General features: G+C 43.5%; 1 protein-coding gene across 1 annotated transcript in view; it reads left to right on the plus strand.

Annotated features, from left to right (window-relative positions):
- LOC145417820 (glutamate receptor-like) overlaps nt 1-25,480 on the plus strand; it is a 276,977-nt gene that overhangs the window by 45,611 nt on the left and 205,886 nt on the right. Inside the window, exon 2 of the mRNA XM_080286443.1 lies at nt 3-97. Within this exon, the coding sequence (XP_080142569.1) occupies nt 3-97 (95 nt within the window). The remainder of the gene's footprint in view (nt 1-2; nt 98-25,480) is intronic.

Consider the following 25,480-nt stretch of genomic DNA (forward strand, 5'->3'; position numbering starts at 1 on the left):
AGGTGTTCCAGTTCTTTTCCACGTACCTGCCGAGCGGGGACTTAACTGGGTACATCGGCGATATCGTTAGCTCACTCAAGAGGACACACAATTTCTCGTGAGTTTCTTCCTTGGGTCATATTCTGTTAAGATGAAATGTATATTTTATTATTCGTAAAGATATGCAAAATTCCTCACTATTTATTCATTGAGGCAAATGAATAACTGAAATTTCATAGTAAAGGTACCACAAACCATAGAATTATCGAATAAGAGTATTACACTGTGTAAATGGAGTGCAGGTTTTCTAATTTGTGATCAGTCATGAATATCAGGAGTATCATGTGACTGCCAATGAATTACTTGAAGTAGTTGTTGTCAAGTGGGTGTTGTCATTCCCTTAAAATGAATGATTCGTTAATGCCACTAAATCATAGTTAGTATAGCTCCTCAGGCAAGGATATATCACGTGTTATCAGTATTTTAATACCTAACCTGCACGAAAAACTGAAGTTGCCGTAGACAGTAGGGATAGTCAGACTCGCCTTAACTCCACTACTATGTTGACACCCTGTAATACTGTTCTTTCTTCACAAAGCCATGAAATATACAAGGCTTCACCAAACATACAAATGTGGAGCTCTCTGTAATATATGAGAAAAAGCACACACACACACACACACACACACACACACACACACACACACACACACACACACACACACACACAGAAAGAGAGAGAGAGAGAGAGAGAGAGAGAGAAACAACAGTACTTACCATATTTTTGGTTGCAGTAATACATTATGTATGCATTTTGCTCACGAAACAAAAAGAAAGCTTTGAATATGCACAGTAGCTAAATCAAGAGTCTAGGCAAAAATGGGTCAATGTCCTGCATTTTATGTGTGACGAGTGATATCCCGTAAGAGCGTTCACCCACATCCATTTCATCCCCTTCATAGGGGTATGCGGTTCTGACAGTACAGCGAGAAACTTGTTTTTACTAGTAAGTGGGTTAAATAGTAACAGACGACACATGGGCTCTTGATGATGCTTGAGTCGCTTTGACAATGCGTTGTAATAACAGAATCATGATATCGAGTTCGTTATTCATGAACCTGGTGCGGATTCACGGGAGATATAACTTACCGTATCCTCTAACCACGCCTAAAGATACGGCACTACGGCAGATATAGTAATTTTTATTATTCATTATATAAACTAAATCATCTAAATATTACCAATTTATATCTGTACAGTTTATCGTTCCCCCAGTGCTTCTTCAGAACTCAGCATATTTGACTCCATATGCACATAGTTGACCAACCTCAGCCTCACCCTTACCACTGATAATACCGTTTTGGGTGATTTTGACGTATACGAGTATAATCTAGAATGCCAGGACTGACGATACTGATCTAGAGTGCGTGCTGTCTGCAGGATCGTTTAATCTCACGCAATTGGTAAAACAGTCATCGAGAATACCATCTCTTGGACCTACCCCTGACAAATAATCCAGATCAGTACAGGACAGAAGTACTGTTACCACTTGGTTGCTTCGACCACACATCAAAGCCTCATTAGTCTGGTGCCCCAAACTTCCCCGTTCTGAATCAGCCACAGTGACCAGATGGCACTTGATAGAGCAGACTCGGATGGATTTAGAAATTATCTTGCTGATATAAAATGGCAGTCTTTCTTTTCCAATCACATAATTTCTAATCATTCCCAAATTAATGACTTAATGCAGGCTGGTATGGAATTGTTCATACACAGTCACCAGTCCACTAAAAGATCGGACTCCTTAAAATGGTTTGACAGCAATTGTGCCAAAGCAACGACCCAAAAGTCCTTAGCATATAACATTTACTTAAAATCGAAATCGTCTGAATAGCTCAGTCAATTTAAAATTGCTAGAAACCATGCAAAAGAAGTAATAAACCTCGCTAGATCAAACTTTCTCAAAGGCAAGCATCGAAACTATTAAATAATCCTAATGACAATAGAATACTCTGGTCAACTCTCAGTTCTTCCAATAATAATTTTAAGTCATCACCCATTCCCCTACCAAAATCTTCAGATGGTAACATTATAGATGACCCGCGTGATAAAGTGAACATCCTTACCAGTACATTGGCCAGAAATTCTACCTTAGAGGAAGTCAGCCAGAACGTCTCTGTACTAAAACTTGACTTTCCCGAAATTGCTCCACTTAAGATACAGACTATATACGTTAAATCCATTCTAGACATTTTACCAACCAACAAAGCTCCAGGTCCGGTGGAATTCCTCCAACTGTTTTGAAAAAGTGTTCTCCCAAACTTGCTCCTGTTCTAGATAAATTATTCAGACTATGCATATGAATTTCCTCATTCCCTAATTCTTGGAAAGAAGCCAGTATACACTTAATTCCGAAGAAAGTTTCTCTTACCTCTCTGATTACAGACCAACAGCTATCACATCTCCTGATACGGTGTTTGTGACTGAAATTTAAAAGCACATTGTTAAACATCTTGAATCCAACAACTAGTGATAGACAGTATCATTTTCGCTGGAAGATCCATTGTTGATATGCTCAATCTCCTGACTCATTACCTTCATCAGTCAACCAACCAACATGGAGAAACTCATGCAGTAGCCCTTGATATTTTTAAAACTTTTGACAGAGTGTGGCACCGTTCCCTGCCATCCAAACTCCCTTGCTATGGCCTACCGTCTTTTGTTCCTCCAATTTCCTCATATCTCACCGACAAAAAGATAAAAGTAAATGATGTATATTCCAATTTCCACTCAAATAAAGCTGGCGTGCCACAAGGATCAGTTCTGGCTCCAACCCTATTCCTAATTCACATTAATGATCCCTTATCTGTCACCTGGTTGGTTGGTTTTGATTCGTCCATTTAAAAAAAAGAAGAAGAATTAGCATGGACATGGGCAGATGAAGCCCATCAGGGAATATAGGCAAATTGCTGTAGGTGCAATGTTGAGGGGGTGCTACTGCTGCTGCTGCTGCTGGGCTGGTGCTGCTGCTGCTGTTGCGGCTGCTGCTGCTGCTGGTGGGCTGTGGCTGCTGCTAGTCTGCTGCTGCAGGGCTGGTGAGCTGCTGATCTGCTGAGCTGCTGGGCTTCTGTTGCTGCTGCTGCTGGTCTGCCGTTGCAGGTCTGGTGAGCTGCTGATCTGCTGAGCTCCTGGGCTGCTGTTGCTGCTGCTGCTTCTGCTGCTGGGCTGCCACTGCTGGTATGCTGCTGCTGCTCCTGCCGCCGATACAGCTGGTCTGCTGCTGCTAGTTTGCTACTGCTGCAACTGCCACTGGCCCCCTGAACTCTTCTCTGTCACCTGTTCGTTCGTTCATTTAAAGATTTCCTGCACCTATAGTGCAGGTCGGGCCATATATTAGCCTGGTCAGTGGTGTATGGGCTGATTAACCCACCGCATCCCGTTGACGTATATACTGTATATGTCCACACGTTTTGTCATTGTCTGTCCCGCTGACATATATAAATGCACATCAATTGGAAGGTCCCTAATTTGCACAATTTTCAATTTTTGTGCATAATTTTTGGCATGTAAACACGGGACACCCTCCTCTACAAGATGCCAGGCAGGGACAATGCCTTACCCCACATGACCTACCCCCCCACACGCCATTGTCTCAGCAATTCACCTGTTACCAGTGACCTGGCCAGTAAAGACATGTCGTGCCAAGGTACGAAATTCAGGGCCAGAGTGATTCACCAATCAATGACAATGTGGAAGACAAAGTTTATGTAGCATTAGAGGAAGAAACAGTCAGACATGATGATCAGGTAATGTTGCCAAAAAAGGTCAGGTATGTTGATGTGTTTGGTGAGTGAAACAATGCTTATATTGCCTACATTACTGTGTGAAAAGCAATATACTCTCGTACTACATATAAATTCGTACCAAGTAAATAAATACCGTTTATGAGTGGTGTTGAATAGTTACCCTCCCATGGAACTCATTTTCTTTGGAGCCAGCCTGATAGGAAACCCAGTAAGGTAAGGAGTACTGCTACCTGTATCGAGAATTTTAAACCACAGGTGAGCGATTTCTCTATGAGTTTTCGATGTTTCTCACCAAAAGCAGAGGTTTGAGCCAAAAAAAATATTTTCCAAAGTTGGCCGGGATTGGGGGGAGTCAGTGGTGGAAAATCGGTCGGGACGGGGCGGGTTAAAAAATAGTAACAAGGGAAAACAGGGCCTGGGGATTGCCCAGCACACACACCCTGTCTCCTGGCTGGCTTTGTGGTGTGTGTCTGTAACCCATAATCCCATTCATTCATATGCAGATGTTTGAACACTTCACAGTTGATTCACACTTAACCCCTATCCACCGGCTGACGTGTATGCACAACAGGATTCAGGGCGCGGAGGCCCACCGGTTGACTTGATGTACCGCACTCTCCTTCCCGCCACTGTTTGAGCGCGGGACCATTTTCTGTGATACCTTCGGGATAGGTAGGACCCCAAGGTACCCCGCAGTTGCGCAGTTCAGTTTGTGCTCGGCAGTGGTAGCGAAAGGAGCCATGTCATCTTCCTTGACATCGTCCGATTCCGTCCCACCGCATGAAGGGCCGATTGCCTCATCAACCCCCGCGAAAATTCAGTCCTTAGTGCCACCTAAAGGGCATTGTGTTAGTGCCATAGGATGTGCCCTTGATGATACTGTCTCCTCTCATACACTCATCTAGAGTATGAACTCTGAGGAGAAAAAAAGCTACAAAGTGGAGAGCGAGCTCTCTCGCCCTCCAACCCCTACTCGCCCTCTGACGTCAGAGAGGGCTCTCCAGGAGGAAGGGACAGTCTACGAGAGTGATGATTTCGGCGATGAGGAGGCACAAGATGACCCAGGACATCGGGAAAGTGACGCAGACCTGGCGGTCATCTGCCATTTCCCCCACGCTCTCGCCGCCTGCTTGCTGACATATCTTACTCCAGCTCTCTCCCACACTTCAGCCCACAACTTCAAGGGCAGGGAGTGGTATGGGTACTGAGCAGGTGTGTGGGGAAGTGTAAATAGTGTATAGCAGTGTAGAAGTGTGTGTATTTTCAAAAATGAGTGAAATGTGTGATATTATAAGTGAATTATAGAAGGTGCTAGATATAAGTCTTTTATAAGTTCTACAAGTGCATATAAGTGATTTATAGTAAGCGCAGTTCAGGAGTTGATATTGTTTATTGGATATTGGTTAGAAAATTATTGAATATAATTTGAGTCTGCCTACCTGTTACCTGAAAGAAAACCACTTATGAGCGGGCCACAAAGAATAATACCTGCTTGGCTATACCTAAATTATTTCACTCAATACTCAGGGGGATTGTGCCAAATATGAGTATCAGTGTATCTGTGATGTGAAGTACAAATAATGTTAGTTGTGTAAAACATTTATATGATTTTCACTATAACCCTGATTAGTACAAAGCAGTCTGATTTACAGTACAAATAATTACCTTATACTCTACGATCATGCGTGAAAGAGCAACAGCACTTACTTGTCATAGTGCAATTACCCGTAATCGTGATGGAAAGTGCAGTTCTAAGTGTCTTAGTAAAGGAGAAATATGATTATTTACGGAAGAAGTGAGTACAGAAAAACGACGAGATATTTCCTTTCCCACACACCTACAGGGCTTAATGGCATAATGGTGTGGGAGGTAAATCCTTGGATGAGCAACATGAATCGGGTGCTGACTCATTTTCTCGGCGGTGAGTAAGGAGGAGTAGAAAAAACGAGTGGAATATTCCGCATTCCAAGGACACACAGGCAGTGTTACAATCACCAGTCCAGTCATTGCTGCCAACTCTAGCCGGCCGGGCCAAGGCCATTACCAGTGGCACACGCTCGGAGCTGCGCACCAAAACGTGAAAAACCACTCGTCTTCAACTCATCCTTACTCATCCCTAGAGACCTCAGGATACCTTCATTGGAAAGAGGAAGAATTGGTGAGTCTTATGAACTTTCATTGAATTCTCTAGCTATTATAGTTTGTCAGATATAAGGGTTTGAAGTAAGGGTATTATTTCCAAAATCTCAGAAATTGGCCGTAGGGAGGAGTGTGCAGCTGCCGGGAACCCCCCCTGTGGATAAGGGTTAAACACCCATTCTTAAACTTTAATGTATCTAACACACAACTCAGTACAACAATCTCCATAAATCAAGACTTATCTAATATCATTCAGTGGGGACAAAATAATTTTGTATCAATTAGCACTAGGAAAATCAAATATATATAATTTACTAATAGACAGACATTGCCTGATTCCTATATTATCTTCAATGATACTAATATTCCTATCTCCGAAAGTATTGAAATTCTCAGTGTTTCACTTAACAGTGACCACAGTGGGACCTCTCATGTTAAATTAGTTGTTTAAAAATCTTCAAAGAAACTTGTGATATTGTACACAGTCTGTAACTTCTTCACTGACAAATAGTAGGCTATAATTTACAAGTCATGTGCTCTCTCAGCTGGAATAAGGCTCACCCTTGTGGAATGGATGTGGAGTAGCTGCACTAAAACAACTGGACAAAATTCAGAACAATTTAATAATAACATTTATTAATAACCCTACTGTTTCAAATGAAGTACCTCCCCTACAAGTAAGAAGGAATGTTGCCTTCCTTGCATTATTTTACATATACTTTTATGGCAAATGCTCGGACGAAGTTGTATCCATTGTGCCACCTCTCCATGCCTTTCACCGCGCTACACGGGCATCTGGTAGTGCTCACTGTCACACTGTCATATGGTAGAACTTCCGCTTATCAGAATTCTTTTATTATCCGAACTGCATCTTTTTGGAACTCACTTCCCCAGAATGGTAAACTCCCAAATTTCAACTTACGGCTGTTCAAGCCCAACTGTTACAGATTATTCATGAATGTAGGATACCTGTAATCTGGTGTATGGATTTTATCTATTTTTTCTTTTTCCTTCCTCGGTTCAATTATTGTAAAAAGAAAAAATTCTCAGCATGGGCACAGCCATCTTGCAGCAATATCTGAGGTCGGACGTTAAGCGCAGGGAAGATATTCATTAACGTACGTCACAACACGGAAACTGCATTTATTATTTGTGACCCCATGGCACATCGATGGCCTGACCCTCTTCCAATCACTGGTAAAGTAACAAGAATATGTGATAAACGGAGGTAGCAGAGAGAAAACCTTCAAGTCGCTGAAACAGATAATTATTCTTTTTCTTTTCAAAATTACATGCATCAAGCCAACACTGATATTAATATGGTTGCCTACGTTAGGCAGCTCTGAACAATTTCTCTTCCATAAACATCGATTATTAATGCCTTTTTTATACACACTGTTATGGCATCTACATTAAAATTAGGTTTGGTCAGGTCTGGTTAGGTTAAGGTACATTGCTATTTTCATTTTAACAGACAATGAATGAAGGAAGGAAAAATAAAGGAAAAAAAAGTCCATATGCCTAAAATCATCCTCCATTCATAAAATATTTATAACATCTGGATTTAATTAAATAAAAGTGGGTTAAATGTTTGTGGGAAGCAACTCCAAGGAAGTGAATTCCAGAGAGTTGTAGTTCTGAGGATAAATGAATTTTGATAAGCAGAGGTTCTGCACTGCGAGGGGAGAGTGTAAGTTCATGAGCGCTCCCAGCTGCCTGAGTATTTCGGGAGAAAATGTGAAGGGGAAGTACAACTGAAGCAAGTTCGTCAGAGCACTTACGGAAAAAATATTGGTAAAATAATGCTAAAGATGCTACATCCCTATGTACTGGTAATGGAGGAAGGTCTTGCGTAATGGTAGGATTATTAATTAATCTAATGGCTTTATTTTGAATTTTGTCAAATGCCTCATTGCAACCGCTCCACATCCACTCCACAGAGACGAGCAATATTCAGTCTGAGAACGCATATCACTCGTATATTGTGGCCAACTGCTCGTCAGTCAAGAATTCACGAACTCTGTACAGAAGTCCCAATTTTTTAGAAGCATTTTTAAGCAACGTTGGGTCTGGTTAGTACTTGGATGGGTGACCGCCTGGGAACGCCATATGCTGTTGGCATCCCTACGTGTCAAGTGGGGTTGGTGGAGGATTAGTGCCCCTCCCTGTAAAACAATTAACTCTAAGCCCTTGGCCACCCCGTTTCGGATACATGGCGTCTGGCAATGAATGAATTTAAAAAATTTTTAGCAAGGGATTTAACATAAGCTGTCCAGCGAAGGTTGGCGTTTAGAGTGACTCTTAGGATACCAATTGTAGCGGATATGGGAATATTGACATCATTCAAAATTATGCGGGAGTCTGAGAGATTCTTTCTGTTGGAGAATTTAATGTATTTAGTTTTTTCAACATTAAATGGGACCAGATTTGTTTGTCCCCATTGAATATTTTTAGAAAGGCCCTGGTTCAGAGAAATTGCTGTGTTCATTTGGGAATTTATAATATCAGATTGTGTAAAGGAGGTACTAAATGTGAAAGAACTATGGTGTGTCAAGTCATCAGTATAAGAGTGTATTGGGTTGTGAGAGACAGATAGGAGGCCATTTATATGAATGAGAAAGAGGGCTGGGGCTAAAACTGATCCCTGAGGTACGCCAGCATTTATGGCATGAAACTGAGAATAAATTCCATCTACCACGACCCGTATTTTTCTGTATTGAAAGTGAGAAGAAATTAGAGGAACCAATATGGCCAAGTGCCATACTCTGTCAAATGCTTTTGAAATATCAAGCGCTATTGTGTGTGTTTCACCATGTTGATCTATTGTTTTGTTAATCTGATGGGTAAGAAGGCAAAGAATGTCTACAGTTGAACGTTCTTGTCTAAATCCATGCTGCCGATCACTGATTATTTTTTTTAAATTTCTAGGTGCTTGACAATGTGTTTGTTTATTAGTCTCTCGAAAACTTTACCTATAACGGAAGTTATAGCGATTGGTCTATAGTATGATGATCAAAGGTGGTCTCGTTTTTAGGAACAGGATGGATATTTGCTTCTTTCCAAGGGGCTGGAAAACTTGAGGTACAGATGCATAAGCAGAATAATTTTGCCAATATCGGAGGCAACACTGGAGAGCAGTTTTTAAGTATTACTGAAAGAATTTCATCTGGACTAGTAGCTTAGTCTACTGAGAGATTCTGTAATACAGCTTGTAAGTATTTTGTGTGAATCTTGAAAGGGGGTATTTGAGGGGAATCAAACTCAAGTACAAGAATACTGTGATTTCTCTCTTTAGGGTTGAGCTTGTTGAAAACATATCAACAAGAATGTTGGCATTTCCACGTGGGTCACTTACTAGATTTCCACTGGGGGACTGCAATGGTGGAATGGAAGAGGTGGTAGTGAAGTTAGATTTGAATGAATTTACGTAGGATAGGTTATGTTAGGCCAGACTAAGATTATCTTCCTTTGTTATGGCATCTCTGTTAAAATTAGGTTAGGTCAGGGCTGGTTAGATCAAGTTAGATTATCTCCCCTGGTTATGGCATCTATAATGGTTTTAGGTTAGATCAGGTCTGGTTAGGTTAGGTTAATAGTAGGGTATCCCCATCTGTTATGGTACCTACGTTAAAATCGTGTTGCTAGATATGGTTAGGTTAGGTTATCTTCATCTGTTATGACATCTACTTTAAAATAAGGTTAAGCAAGGTCTGCTTAGATTAGATAAGATTACCTCCCTCCGTTGTGCTACCCACATTAAGTTAGATCAGGTTTAGTTAGATTAGGTAATCTTCCTCTGTTATGGCATCTACATTCAAATAAGTTTAGGGCAGGTATGGTTAGGTTAGGTCAGGCTATCTGCCCTGTTATGGCATCTGTGTCAGGTTAGGTTGGATTATGTACGGTTATGGTATGTCAGTTTAGGTTAGCTGATGATGATTCCACAGGACTAAGTCAGTTTAGTGTTGGCAGTGTAATAATCCAAGATAGTTATGTGGTCTATGAAAAGCTAGGAGAAATTTAGACTCCTAGAACAGTGCAAGATATAAATATCAGAGAGCAAGGAAATACTCAGGTAGGTAGATTTCCAAGGGCAACTGGTGGCATTGAGGGACATATATTCCCACCAGGGCACCAAAGGAGAATAAAATTAATGTTTGTTTATAAAAATTTCCAGTATGATGGAAGTTGATTAGTTCATTACAGGAAAACTGGGGAGACTCTTGGTAGGTTACGTGGAGTCGGCAATACTTCTTTCGCTCTTCATGTTGCTATTGGGTTAACAGTGAGATAGTTGTGTTCTTCCCTGTTTTACAGTAAAATCCTCTGCCATTGGCTAAACAGAAATCAGTTGATGCAGCGTGGTTGTGGCGAACGCAGTATAGTATACGAACAGGGTATGCCACAATGTTACCATATTTAATATATATATATATATATATATATATATATATATATATATATATATATATATATATATATATATATATATATATATATATATATATATATATACTTTTTAACATAATTTGATATAAGATTTGATGCTTCACATAAATTCTAGCATAATGGGTCATTTAGTATTATTCTGGCATTATTCATTCTGCAGTTAAGGATATTTCATATTTGCAGACCACTGGGTGAAAATTTGTATATCTGTCATTAGATATGTACATATTTTCACTTGTGCCTAGTGATAAGTAGTTGGACGAATGGCATGCCTAAATTCCAAAGGTATTTCTGCCACGTTCTCTAGAATCATTGCTGTGGAAGAAGGCAAGACTTGGACAATGAGTGGAGATTACTGCTGTAGAGTCATGAAGATGAAAATATTCTCAGCAATACTGCTGTGTCGGTAGGATTAGGTTCGTGGTTTATATCTGGAGATGTAAGGAACATTCTAGAGACATTTTTTATCTGGAGAAGTGAAGAACATTCTAGAAACTGACATGATTAATTTTCTTTCTCTCTTACCTTTGGAATTAGCTCTTGTCATTATTGATATTGTTTATTGTTGATTTACATGCATTACTACATAGGAATATGTGAGTTCTCTCCTAAACTCTGGAGTGTTCTGTGATGTTCTAGTGGTGGAGTTGAGGGAAGGGGTATTGAACCCCTTAAGATCGCAATTATTTCAGGCGGGTCCCCCCCACAACAGCAATTCGGGGGGGGGGGTTGGCGACTTTCACCAAGGGCAAATTGATTGTGTTCTGGCTAAAGAGGAAGAATTTACACACCTGACAACGCAATCCGCACCCCCATACGCCTAATGGTTACTGAACAATCTTGCGTCAAAGTTTATAAAAGTTTATAATAGTTACCCCTCAAAAACAATCTAAAACGTGAAAACTTTTATAACTACCTATTTTTCATATTGAAACAAGTCATTTCAAAGTGTTTTGTCACACCAATCTTGAAAATAGGTGTATGGAGATGTGGGGAGATTACTAGGCTGTGGGAAGATAAAGTAGGCTGTGGGGAGTAGTTCTGTAGGTACGGAGGTTGGAAACCAGCTTTACGCATGAAAAGAAAGCACTTCAGTGTGTTCTGTAACATCTTAGCAGCCTGATACCTCTCGGGGATCTGTAGGGGATGGGGGGGTAGTGAGGGACAAGGAGGGAAGGATAGGGTGCGGTTCAGGGGGAACACAAGGCTAGCAGGGTGGAAGGAGGGGGCGAGAGTGGGTGGGAAGGGACACAGGTGGTGGTGGGAGGAGAGATACAGGTGCATGGAGGGGTGGGAGGGTGATGGGGAACAAGGAGGGAGTGAGGGAGTGGGGTAGAGGGTGGCATGGAGGTGGCCCAGAGGGGGGTTGCCCCCCCCACCACTGAGGTTGGTCCGATCCCCCCTCACGCCACCTCATGGGTGAGTTCTCATTGGCCTGAAGCCATTTATGCCATAATCGGGGTGGAGGAAACGCTTCGCAGTTTTTTACAGACCCCACTCAATTGATGCAATTAGGCAATTTGGCATAAAACTCTCATCGCATCATCTGATGCAATTAGGCATTGAGGGGTTAAAGGGACCATCCTGCCTCTGAGTTTGTGAGTGTGCAGCAGCCAGTCAGAGAGGAGTGACAGACTGTTAGTGAGCAGGAGTCAGTTATTGGCGGATGGACAGCGACAGTCAGTGACAGAGTGTTGGAGTTTGAATTCACACAGTAAGCTTCCCACCACCATGCACACCAGGGCTTGGTGGGGCAGTGTGACTCAGGCCACTCTATAGAGGACGCATCCTTGCCTGTATCTATTAGAATAGGTCTCATGCTGGCCTCGCTGTTTCCATCTCCCTCCTGGTTCTCACCCCAACATGGCACAGTGGAGTTCTGCGGGTGACCCAGGGGCAGCGGCACCAGTGCTTGAGCAGGCAAACCCAGAGTCAAAGGACTGGTTCCGTTGCATGGCATCAGGAGACCAAGTATGGAGCAACATGTACAATGTGCCACCACCCCAGCTACAACCTCCAGGAATAGAGACAGCCTACCAACCAGAGTACCCAACCCTGGATCTGGAAGCACAGGCCCAGTGGCGAGTGCCAACACCACCCTGTGGCTCCAGCTAAGGCTATTATGGGAATGTCACCATCCCAGTTCAAGGCATGGGCCCGTGGCATTGAGTGCTACAGCAGTGGTTGCAGGTGTGTCCCACCCTTGGCTGCAGGTTACGTGAGATTGCTGTGTGATCCTGAAGTGTAGCAGTGCTTGGATGCATGGATAGCCAAACATAAATTCGAGGCCATATGCATGGAGGAGGCCATTGGCATGGTAAGGAGTGTGGTGGTGGGCCCCAGGTGCGCAGTGGGTGCATGGTCAGATTTCTTCACATATACACAGGAGCCCAATGATAGTGTGTGTTCATATATGGTAAAATGTAGAGCCAAGGCGTTAGAGTATGATTGTAAGTGCCCCCAGTGTTCCACAAATCCTGACGATTTCATGCTATCAAAAAAGCTTGTGATGGGGCTGTGCAATCTCAGTATGAAAACAGAAGTGCTGCGGCGACCTCCAATGTTGTGATCTGTGAAAGAAATCACAAACGCCCGTGAAGTGCTTGAATCGGCAGAGAAAATGGCAGGAGAGTGCAGCCATAGAGGTGCGGCAGGTGCTTCAGCAGTGACGATGAGGAAACAGAAGCAGCCGGTGCCACTAGGGCGCAGCAGGTGTGTGCAGAGCCACTCCGGCCTTGTGCCCCTCCCCCACCAGCAAAGGGCTGCCGGAGGTGTGGCGGCAGGAAGTGCAGTGGGGGGGCGCTGGTGGCTTGCCGTCAAGGCCACCTGCCACATATGTGGGAGGGTCGGCCACTTTCAGTGAGTGTGTAGGCCAGCGAAGCAGCCCAGTCCCACCGATACCATTGGCAGCATCATGGTAGCCAGCGCTAAGGTGTCAGAGTGCCTCAGGATGGAAGTGAAGTGTGACAACCCACCTGAAGCATGCGAGGTGACGGCAGTATCCAACATGGGTGCACAAGTATGTATAGTGGGATACCACCTCATGCAGGGCATTGGGCTGACCCCGCTAAGTCTACAGAGACCTACCATAAGTATTAATCACCTCACAGGTAGGAGCATACGTGTTGTGGGATGCAAGGAATCCAGCTTCAACGTGGGCAGAAGGTCTGCTATGGCGAACCTGTACTTCACTGATGGGGTGCAGCGGCTGTATCTGTCGCTGCAGACGTGCAAAGCACTGGGTGTGGTGCCACACGAGTTTCCCCAATGTGTCTGGAACTGTAGAGGCCATTGTACAGGTGAAAGAGCCTCCAGTCCCCGCCCAACCCAATACTCCCCCATACACCCTGACGGAAGAAAATGTGAACCTGCTGGAAAAGTGGTTCCTGGAGCATTTCGGGGGCACAACATTCATGATGAACCATGCCTCCCTGCCAGAGATAAAGGGGCCAGCCCACCACATCCAACTGCATCCCTATTCAAAACCCGACATGGTGCATATGCCAGCATCCATTCCCCGTCCCCCACCTTTTCTACGACAAAGGTCACCACCAGGTGGAAGAGGACACAAGGAGGGGCATCATAGAGCCCGTACTGGCTGGAGAAACCACAGAGTGGTGTTCCCATATGGTGGTGGTCCCGAAGAAGGACAGGCAGTCATGTAGAACAGTGGACTATCAGCCACTCAACCAGGCAAGCCAGCGGGAGACCCATCACACCTGCCCCTCCAATCGACACAATCATCAGCATACCAAAGCACACATTCAAAACAGTAGCGGGCACTTATTTGGGGTACCACCAGATCCCCCTGGAAGAGGAAAGCAAGAAACTAACCACCTTTGCCATCCCATGGGGCCACCATCGCTACTGGTGCACACCCATGGTTCACTGTGCAGGGCAGGATGCCTTTACCAAGTGCTTCGCCATGACGCAACAGCAGAGATCCACAGGAAAATAAAATGTGTCAATGATACGCTCCTGTGTGACTGTAGCGTCGCTGATGCCTTCTGGCACACATACTAGTTCCTGTGAATGTGTGCAGAAAATGGAATTAAGCTCCGCCCAGACAAATTCTGCTTCTGTGGGAGAAGCATAACCTGTGCAGGTTATCAGCTCAGCTGGGAGGAATGTCAGTCTAGCCAGAACATGCTTAGCAATATAACCAATTTCCAGATATCACCACATCCCTCCCTCACAGATATCCGATCGTTGTTCGGGCTAGTGAACCAGGTGGCACCATTCCTCACCATTGCACCACTCATGGAGCCCTTCAGAGAATTATTGAAAAAAACAGAGATAGTGGAGTACTGGGACCACCAACTCCAGTCCAACTTTAAGTCAACAAAGGAGGCTATGGGCAAGCTTGGGGTGGAAGGCCTGCAGTATTTTGACGCCACACAGCTCACAGCAGTGTTCACCAACTTCAGCAGGCTTGGCATTGGTTTCATGGTCATGCAGCAGTATTGCCAGTGTGTGTCTCAAGAAGACCCCCTGTGCTGCAAGGGAGGTTGGAAACTGGCCTTGTGTGGCAGCCACAATCAAACAGCAGCTGAGAAGAACTACTCAGTGTTGCAGGGGTAGGCCCTTGCTATCGCATTGTGACTGAAAAAGGTGTGCCTGTTCCTGCTGGGATGTCCGGACCTCACCTTCATCAGAGACCACTGTGCACTTGCCTAGATCTTCAAGGACAAAGAGCTGAAAGACATCAGCAACCCCCACATAGGCTACTCAACCTCATGGAGAAGACATTGATGTACTCATTTCACATAATGTACCTGAAGGGGGAAGCAAACTGCGCAGCAGACACATTCTCAAGATACCCCCCTGCTTTGGGGTGAACCGGACGAGACAGACCTGGTGGAAGATGAGGTTACATATGCTGTTGTCAGGGCAGCCACTGCCTGTATCCTAGAAGACGAAGGCACCATCATGGACCTCTGTCAGGTGGAGGAGAAAGCACACCAGGATGAGGAATACAGTCTCCTCCATGAGCGCATGAGCGTCGGGGACTAGGCTGACTAGAAAGACGAGGAGCCGATAGCACTCCACCCATACTGTAGGATGAGGAGGCACCTGTCATGCCAGGGGGACACTGTCATGTATGCCAGTACCGAGGGACACCTGTGACTTATAATTCCCACAGCCCTTCACCACAGGGACTCCTTGCTTATGTGCACCAAGCAATGCGTGTACTGGCCTGGCATAGATGCTGAGGTGTAACAAAAGAGGAGGCAGTGTCAAGTATGCGAAATCAACTCCCCATCACAACATGCGGAAAACTTGCTGCCCACACTACCACCTGAGTACCCCTTCCAGCAAACAGTGCTGACCTGTTTCAACTGGAGAGGAATGAGCACATCGCTTATGCAGACAGGTTAACTGGCTGGCTGGAGGTGGAAATTCTGCCCAGGGGCACTGCCAGCTCACAGCTCATAACGGCCTTTCATAAGTGGTTCAAAAGGTTCGGTATCCTGAGGTCCTGTCTTGTGATGGGGGTACGAACCTCGTGACTGGGGAAATAAGGACATTCCTATCTGCATGGCATGTTCAGCTGAGGGTGTCATCAGCCCATTACCCACAGTCCAGTGGCCGAGCAGAGACCGCACTCACGTCCGCCAAGAGGCTGCTAAGGAACATCACCAGCCTGGGAGGCTCCCTAGACCCGGATAGCCATCAGGGCCATATTGCAGTACCTCAACACCCCACCACATGACACTGACATGTCCCCAGCCTAGCTGCTGATGGGTTGTCAGCTGAGAGACTCCATATCCACTGCCAAAGAACACTACAGGATCAGCAGGCGATGGGCCGGGGTGCAGAGAAGCAGGGAATGGGCAATGACCCACACTGGGGATGCAGCAGCTACAAGATTCAACCAGGCGGCAAACAACCTCGCCCCTCTCAACCCAGGCCAGCAGGTGCACCTACAGAACCAGGTAATGGGGCCGTGGGACCGTGTAGCGGTTATTGTTGACACCCCAGCCCCAAGGCAATATGTGGTGCAGCCGGACGGCAGTGGGCAAGCCTCCCTTAGGAATCACCGCCACGTACGCCCCTATGAGGAGACAAGGGAACAGACCCCCACCACATACATTGAGGGTGGTCCCTGGAGGGGGGCCAACCACAGGGGGGAGGCCCTGAGCCTCTTCCTCCCCTAGAGAGGCCACGGTGCACTAGGCGCACCCCAAGACATCTAGAAAACAATACCATGACATTGCAATGTTTTGTACCCCTACGCATGTTAAGGTGTTTTGCAATGTGTATAACCTTGTTGCGCCTGTACCATGATACCAAAGCAATGGTTGCTCCATCACATGTAATAGAATTCCTCATTGTTGTAGCAATTATTCCATTCTGAAGGCAGCATATATGTAACACGTAAATTTTGCCAGCACTATGTCATGTAATGCCGAGTCTTAAGTTATGATGAGAGTCAGTTTTGGTATTGCAGTGACTTCCCTCCTCCTTGACCAAAGTGCTTTGTATCAGTGCTGTAGAAAATGGGGAATTCACTACAATGGAAAGGGGGTGCTGGAGTTTTAATTAGCACTGGCAGTTTGCCGCCACCGCTCGTGCCAAAGTTTGGCGGGCAGTGTGACTCAGGCCTCTCTAGAGAGAGGATGCACCTTTGCCTGTACCTATTAGAATAAATCTCAAGCTGGCCTTGCTGTTTCCATCTCCTTCCCGGTTCTCACCCCAACACAGAGCAAGAGTCAGAAAGTGAGAGGTAGTCTGTGAAGGATGCATTAGTTAGTCAGGGAGACAGTGACAGTTAGTCAGTCAATGGTAACGATAGAGGAGGGAACTAGCATGTGAGAGACAAAAGCCACAGTGTTTTGTAAGTGTACCTCAACTGAGCTGGAAGGAATAAAACCCTGAGGCATTCAGTGGCCTTTGGTTAACATTTGACTTGTCTACCCATTGTTCTTACGATATCGACGATCTCCTACTGTGTAACAATACTATAACACTGACTGTGAGCTCCTGTGATCAGGAGACCGAGTGCAAATCAACCATTTCGGTAAAACTGCAGGAGAGCCCACATGCATAAAATTTAAAACTCATATTTTTTCTCAATAAACTGCAATGTAATTATCTCTGACATAGCCTTAAAAAGTTGCTAAAAAGCATAATATTGAAGATATCAACTATACAACCACAAGTTTTACACACAAACCGAAGCAAGGAGCAACTTGCCATGTCGAACTTTTAGGCTGACTCGGCAGCCTCTAAAGTAAGTCCGTCACTGATCGTTTGTCCCTGCTAATCCAACCTAATATGCTCCAGCCTAACCAAATATGACCAAACCTAACCTAACACAGCTTAACCTAATTCAACTAAACCTTCCTTAATTCACCCTAACATAACCGACCTTAATGATGGGGAGACAAATTAGTTTTGGGTCCACAGCTACAACCTGCCCTCCATACGACGCCACCAACGGCGATGTCAACAAACCTAACTTCGTGCTCTTGAGTAACATGTTATTTTCGAAGAGTTTGGGTGTCATGAATAAATTATACAGCCATTACGATCATAAAATTGTCATTTATTAATAGCAACTATTCTGCAGTTTGACCCCAACTCTTTTTCCAAATTTACAAAAAGATTGCCATCTACTCTAGTTTCTGATGCTCTTGATAAGAGTATAATTTCTTTGGTTAACTTGAAAAAGAGAGAAGCAATATAGCCTAAAAAAATAAATAAAAGGATGAGGGAAATTAATAAGCAAAGAGGGTATGAGCCTGAGAAGTGTGTGATTATGATCCATGTCATGATGAAAACAACGAGTGAACACTAGTACCCTGACTGGCATCATGTCATAACAAAGTACTCGTACATCTGAAGAAATGGAAATAATTGCTGTTGAATGTACAGTAGAACTATGGAGATATTATGACAATTTATGTTTCTTTTATTGAAGGACAAATATATATATATATATATATATATATATATATATATAGATAGATAGATAGATAGATAGATATAGATGATAGATAGATAGATAGATGGATAGATAGATATGTATATAGATAGATAGATAGATTAATTGATTGATTGATTGATAGAAAGATATAGATAGATAGATTTCTTTTCAAACTAACACACATAAAATACAAGGATCACCTCAACGATATTTGTTGTGATGATTTACTGTCTCCTCAGTTAATTATTTACATTAAGTACAGCCGCCCTAGAAGCAATGGCAGAGTATCCAAAAGATTTCGGTCAGTGATAATACAAATATTCTTCCTTTTATCTTCGCAAGATTGGACCTATTTTTGTAAAATTTTAATCTATCTGTCTATATACCTAAGTTGCTTCCCCGAAGGAAAGGGAGGTAGCCGATACAGGACGACACACTCCCGATTTACTCATTCTCATCTTAGCCCCAAGGGGAGAAGGGAAGGATCCTCACCGCCCCACACCTCACGCGGGTCAACTGCACAGTGCAGCCAGTGATATCCGCAGCAGGGCCCGACAGCAGAGCTGGTTTACTCCTGCCATATCATAATGGACCCTTCCCCTTACCCGCCCTGACTGGATCAGCTGATCAGACCAAATGTGGGAAAATATCCCCTCAGGGCTGCGTCATCATTTATTCATTTACAATTTCTCTCTAATCCTTTCTAAAATGCACAGCCACTCTTCCTTCCTCAACGGAGATCCATCTCACATCAAGTGCTCTCTTCACACTGTTCATCCATCCTATTCGTGATCTCCCTCTCAGTCTTACACCTCTCACATCAGATCTAGTTATCTTTTTCACCAATCGGTCATTATTCATTCTCTCCATATGCCCAAACCATCGCAACACCCTCTCTGCTCAACCCGATCAGCCATCTCCCGCAAAACTCCAGTTCTTCGCACTTCATCATTTCTCACTTGACCCATATGCATCACTCCACACATACTCCTCAAACACCTCATCTCCATAACATTCAAACTTTTCCTCTCTGCTGCACCCATATTCCATGTTTCAGCCGCATATAATGCAGTCGGTACCACAACACTCCTTCTCTTTACATCCATTTTAAGCGAACAACATCCAAATAACATTTTTCATTCCTCCCAGCACCTTTCCTTCTTCATTCATTTTAAACTTCGCTTCTGCATCGATTCTTCCATCCACAGCAACAAGTGACCCTAAGTATCTAAAACACTCTACCTCCTCAAGCAACTTCCCATTCAAAACTATATTCATCCTCCCATCATTTACCAACCTCGTACAGTTCATCACTTTACTCTTATTCTATTTACTTTCAATTTCCTCCTTTCACACACCCTTCCAAACTCCTCTACCAACTGTCTCAATATCTCCTCTGAATCAGCCACCAGTGCAGTATCATCCACAAACAGCAGCTGCTTCAGATTCCACTCTCTGCCATCAAATTCACCAGACTCAGACCTCCACTTAACACTCTTGCATTCACCTCCCTTATAACAACCAAGGCGACATCACACATCCCTACCGCAGTCCCACTCACGAGAAACCAATCACTTACAGTATTTCCCACTCTTACACAGATTCTGCTATTTACATAAAAACATTTCACTCATTTTAAAAACCTACCAACAAGTCCATACAATCTTAAAATAGTCCACAAAGTCTCCCTATCAATTCTATCATACGCTTTCTCTAAATCCATGAACGCCCAAAACTCATCCTTACCTTTCGCTAAATACTTATCAAACACCTGTCTCACAGCAAACACCTGATCCTTGCATTCTCTTCCTCTCCTTAAGCCACATTGCTCATCACGAATCACTCGCTCTGTATCCTCTCTAACTCGCTTAATTAACACTACCATACACCTTACCTACAACACACAACAGAGTTATACCCTTAAAGCTATTACAATCATACTTATCATCCTTACCTTTAGACAACGGGACCACACAAGCACTTGCCCAGTCAACTGGCACCATACCTTTCACAAAGCACACATTCAACAATCTTACTAACCAGTCAACAATAGTTGCTCCACCAACATTCAGGCATTCCCCAGTACACCAATCCATACCTGCAGCTTTCCCCGTTTTCGTCTCCATTACTGCCTTCTACACTTCCTCCATCGTGACCAAAGAATCATTCAACTTTCCCAACACATTTATTCCTTGCACCCTCCCATCTGCCACAATCTCAGCCTCCCTTTCCTCCTGTACATTTAACAGTCTTTCAAAATACTCCGCCCATTTCTTCCTTACTGCAGCCATCTCAGTTAACATCCTTCCATCCTCTGCTTTTACTCGCTCTTCCTTCCCAGACTCTCCCTTTTGCACCCTTTTCGACTCCTTCCAAAACATTTTCTTATTCTGTTGAAAATTCTCAGTCAACTGCCTGCCCCACCTCTCATCTGCTGCCGCTTTAGCATCACGCACAGCCCTTCTCACCCTATTCCTCTTTTCCTTATACCTCTCATAATCATGACACCTCATCCTTCCTCTGCAGCCACACTTCATATGGAAGTCTCTTCTCTGCCACAGCCATCCTTACTTCCTCACACCACCATTCACTTCCCTTTCTTACACCACCACCCACTCGTCTCACACCACACACCTCTTCCGCATGCCCTACCACAGCACTCATAAACACCTGCCATTCCTCCTCCACTCTGCCATTCCCCTGATCTTTCAATGCCTTCCACTCATCTTTCAATTTTCCTGATACTCTATCATTTTCTCTCTTCTATCCAACTCACTCACTTTCAAAACCTCCCTGCCACATCTAACTCTCGTAGCTCTCATCCATCTCTTACCTATTCTCAACTTTCCCTTCACCAGGTAGTGGTCAGACATACCTCCACCCTCACCTCTCAAAACTCTCACATCCAGCAATCTTCCTATTACATTCCTGGACACAACCACGTAGTCCATTAATGCTCTATCAACAACACTTCCACTCTCTTGTCTCACCCATGTATACTTATAAATATCTTTCTTCTAAAACAAGTTATTTCCAATCACCATCTCTCGCTCAACGCAGATCCCTATCTTTCATTCTCCATTTTCATTTCTTCCAGGCACACCATGCATACCAACTACACCTTCAACTGCTACATTTCCCACTCTAGCATTCAGATCTCCCATCATTACCACATTCACATTCGCTCCAAAATTCTGCAGACACTCATCAACATCATTCCAGAAAGACTCCCTCTCTTCTTCATGCCTTTCACTACCAGGCCCATAATGCACTCACAAATACCCACAACTCACGTTCAAATTTCCCTTTCACAAATATCAGTCTCGATGACAACTCCTTCCATTCAGTCACACTGCTGCACATCCGGACTCACTAACAAGGCCACACCTTCTCTTGCCCTTCCTCTATCCACACCTGACAATCTTCCATTCACACGTCCAAACTTAGATTCACCTTTCCCTTTCATCTTTGTTTCACTCAAAGCTAACGCATCCAACTTTCTTCTCACAAACATTCACCCAATCTCCTCCCTTTCAGCCTCAGTCGTACTACATCCACACATATTCATTGACCCAATCTTCAGGGTACAGGGATAACTCAGTCCCCCATCCCTTTCTCTGGCCTGTCTCTTTTTAGGAAATTAAAAAAAAAAAAAAAAAAAACGAATGAGGAGGGGGTCCCTAATCCCCTCACCCCGTCCCTTTTAGTCGCCTTTTACGACACGCAGGGAATACGGTGGCAGAATTCTTTCTAACACAACCCGGCCGCAGAGAAGTAGTACCACCCCATAATGCGGTCAGATTGCCCCCCCCCCTCCACATAAAAAAAAAGTTAATAGAAAGCAATATATATATATATATATATATATCACAGCTCCTATACATTTCAAAATTGTAGAAGTAATTCTTTAGTTATGATAACTGGTAATCTTTAAACGGAACTAACAGAAATTTCAGACCGCAGTCAGGAAAAATTTGAGGAGTTTAATTCTAGTCTAGTAACAAGACAATTTTCAAGTAACGTAAGGCTGAAGAGAAAAAAAGGTTTCAGTAAACGTCTGAAATTCTTATTATTTAGAAAATAGTTTGTTAGAATACCAGTGAATAATTAAAGTTATTTGTTTCCGAAACTTGTCTGAATGGACGACGACAGAATGAGGGAAAGTGGCGTACGTTCCTACACTATTTTAAATGGCTCATCAAGCATGAATGGAGACAACTGTTACACAAAGGCATGCAGTTATTATCCAGAATTTGGCTAGTTTTCCAATGAGAAAAATCTCTAGAAGATTCAGTATACTGTAAGTCAAAGAATGAAACTGAAGGAGAGAACCTAAAAGATGTGTCAGGAGTCGAAGCTCATTGGAGAATGTCAAACTTGTGTCATAGTCTAGTATCCTCGGTGAATGGCAGGAGTAGTAAACTGCATAGGTTCATAAACATACCAACAAGTCCATAATTTCTGAATCGGTATTTTCAGTTGAAAAGGACGTAGCGGTTTGCTTAAAAAGATATATATTGCAGATTAAAAGAGAAAAAAAAGTATGTGCCTTTGCATTGCAAGAATTTGTAAACTCATAAATTGGTTCTCTTTAGCCCACTGCTTGGTGTAAGAGAAAAAGCTAAAATCAAAAGAGCATAAAGTAACTAATTATGATCGTTATCATTCAAGGGAAGACAAGTCATAAAAGGCAGAAAGGTCTAGCTGCTGCCTCGGGTACGGTACTCTTACTAAGAATAATTCCATTGTTGTTGCACCCATAGTGTTTGTACATCACCACTACAGCATTTGAAAATTAGAAAGCGTATTGCATTCAGAAGAATTTTCCTCAACTGGTTTTCGAAACTACTGAAGACCATCTGTATTTCAGTTCCAGAGACATAAATACATCAGAGCCCGGATCCAATAATGCTCGCAAGCTCTTGGCGCCTCCCTTACCGCCCGCGCCTATCCTTTTTGGTGTTACACTGGTGAACACAAACTGTGTCGGTCGCCATTTAGTGAGGTACAGTCACCCTTTCGCTAAGGGACCTCCAGACCACCCTCACAGGATCATGACTTGGAAATAGCGGCACATAATATCAATTTCATGACCCCCGACCAAACAGTGATGGGTTATCTGCATTGTGGAGGGTATTTCCTTACATACAATATGTATACACTTATGTACGTACTTACATACGTACCTGTGTACGTACTTACGCAACTATGTACGTACTTACGTATGCACCCATATATACTTATGTACGTACCTATGCACGTTCTTATGCATGTGTGTACCATCGATAAGAAAGGTATCGGCACCCTTTCAGCGTGAGACATGATAGACGGACTATGGTTTACAGGAAATGACACGGTTATGTCGCTTTGTAGCCTTCATTTGTGTTGTTATAATATATTTTTCAGAAAAATAGCTGGATTAGTCGGAGTAACAATGTACTACATGGTAAATCGACTATTTTTGTTAATTAAACAGACATGCCAACACTACCGATTGAACCAGAGACGAAGTATTTCACATCTTACCCTACCCCAGGGTGCCGATACTTTTTCTTATCGAGGGTACTTACGTACACACCTATGCACGTACGTACATATTCAGTTACGTACGTACGCACCTATGTATGTACTTACGTACGTACTTATGTACGTGCTTACATATGTACATACAGTACATACATAAGTACGTACATACGTAAGTACTTAACTACGTAAGAATTCACGTACGTAAGAACGTATGTGACTACTTACATACGTATAAATACCTTAGTCCGCCTTGGAATACCTCTGTCTTGAAGTACATACGTGATTATGTGCGTAAATGCAAATGTACGTATTTATGTAAAGTTGCACTTGTTTTGTGGAGAGCAGGAGGGAAAAAGGGGGAGGGTGTGGTCTGAGGGGCAAGGAAGGAAAAAGGGGGAGGGTGTGGTCTGTTTAAATTCAGTCACGTGAAAGATCGGTGGCTGCTGTTTGGTCGGGCAAATTTCCCCCCCCAAATTCCCTGCTTGCCGCAGAAAAGACTTGGAAGGGAGCCAAACACAGCGTTAGTGAATAGCCCCTGAGGGATGGTCGCTGTCTCCCGTAGGCCAACAGTATGTCGCCGTGCGGCGCTGTCACCCTGCAGCCGTTAGTGAATCCAAGGCCAGGAACACAAGGGTGTAGAACTACATGCCACGCACGGAGTAATACAGTACATTACGCATTCAAATCAGGAAAACATATAGTGTTAACTTACTCATTCTCTCGTTTTTTATTTCACATAAGTATTACCGTGATATACTGTGTATTATATTCGATATGACGTGATGAAATTACTTTTTTTTTTTTTTTTTTTAATGACCGTCAGCCTCAACCGGTAGAGAGGTGGCGTGCGGTCCTAACGGACCCAGGTTCAAATCCCGGCTGGGGCAGGGACCAGTTTAAGGATTTGAATTTCATTAAATCAGGCTTTACTGATCTACCAGAAGACCCGCCGACATGTCGTAAAAATACCCCCGCTAATACCAATACACCAGTCCTGTATGAGACAGCCCTAGCATGTATTCAATATGGACGGTGGGTGTTAGCGCCGAAGTGGTGACATGTAGAGGTGTATGGTATGTAGGAGGACTGATGGGCCTTGATAGCAGGCTGTGAAGCCTATGCCCAGAGTCGGACACATTAAAAAAAAAAAAAAAGGAAAAAAATTCATAAGCAGGGATACAAATCTAATCGTTTTATCTACTGTCGAGCCCACTGCTGGTGAGATGTGGAATCGTTTCACCTACTGCCCTATGAACTGATCATCAGTGCGCTAAGCAGTGAGGGAAACAGTTCCATGTATCATTAGGAGTGGACACCTATTGTAAACGAGTAGTACCTCGTTTCTTATCCAGATGGAACTGTACCTCCCCACCCACTATCTACATTATACCCCGTATATACTGTACTTTCTATTGATGTATATACTTGGTGTATTAAAGAAAGGTATAATATATTAATGGGTAAATTGGTATATAGTTAGCATAACTTTAATTTTCGTTTGACATATATTTGACTAAATTAACATAATTCAAAAACTAGATTAGCATAATTTCGCACCCGTTAAAAACGGTAGTGTATATCAAACTGCGGGGTTGTGGTGCCTTTATAGAGGTATCAAAGTGTAGTTAGGTGTCTCAGCTTATGAACACGT

The sequence above is a fragment of the Coenobita brevimanus genome, chromosome 111, assembly GCF_032717465.1.
Source record: "Coenobita brevimanus isolate Jiangsu-jjx chromosome 111, ASM3271746v2, whole genome shotgun sequence".
NCBI classification, from domain to species: Eukaryota; Metazoa; Arthropoda; class Malacostraca; order Decapoda; family Coenobitidae; genus Coenobita; species Coenobita brevimanus.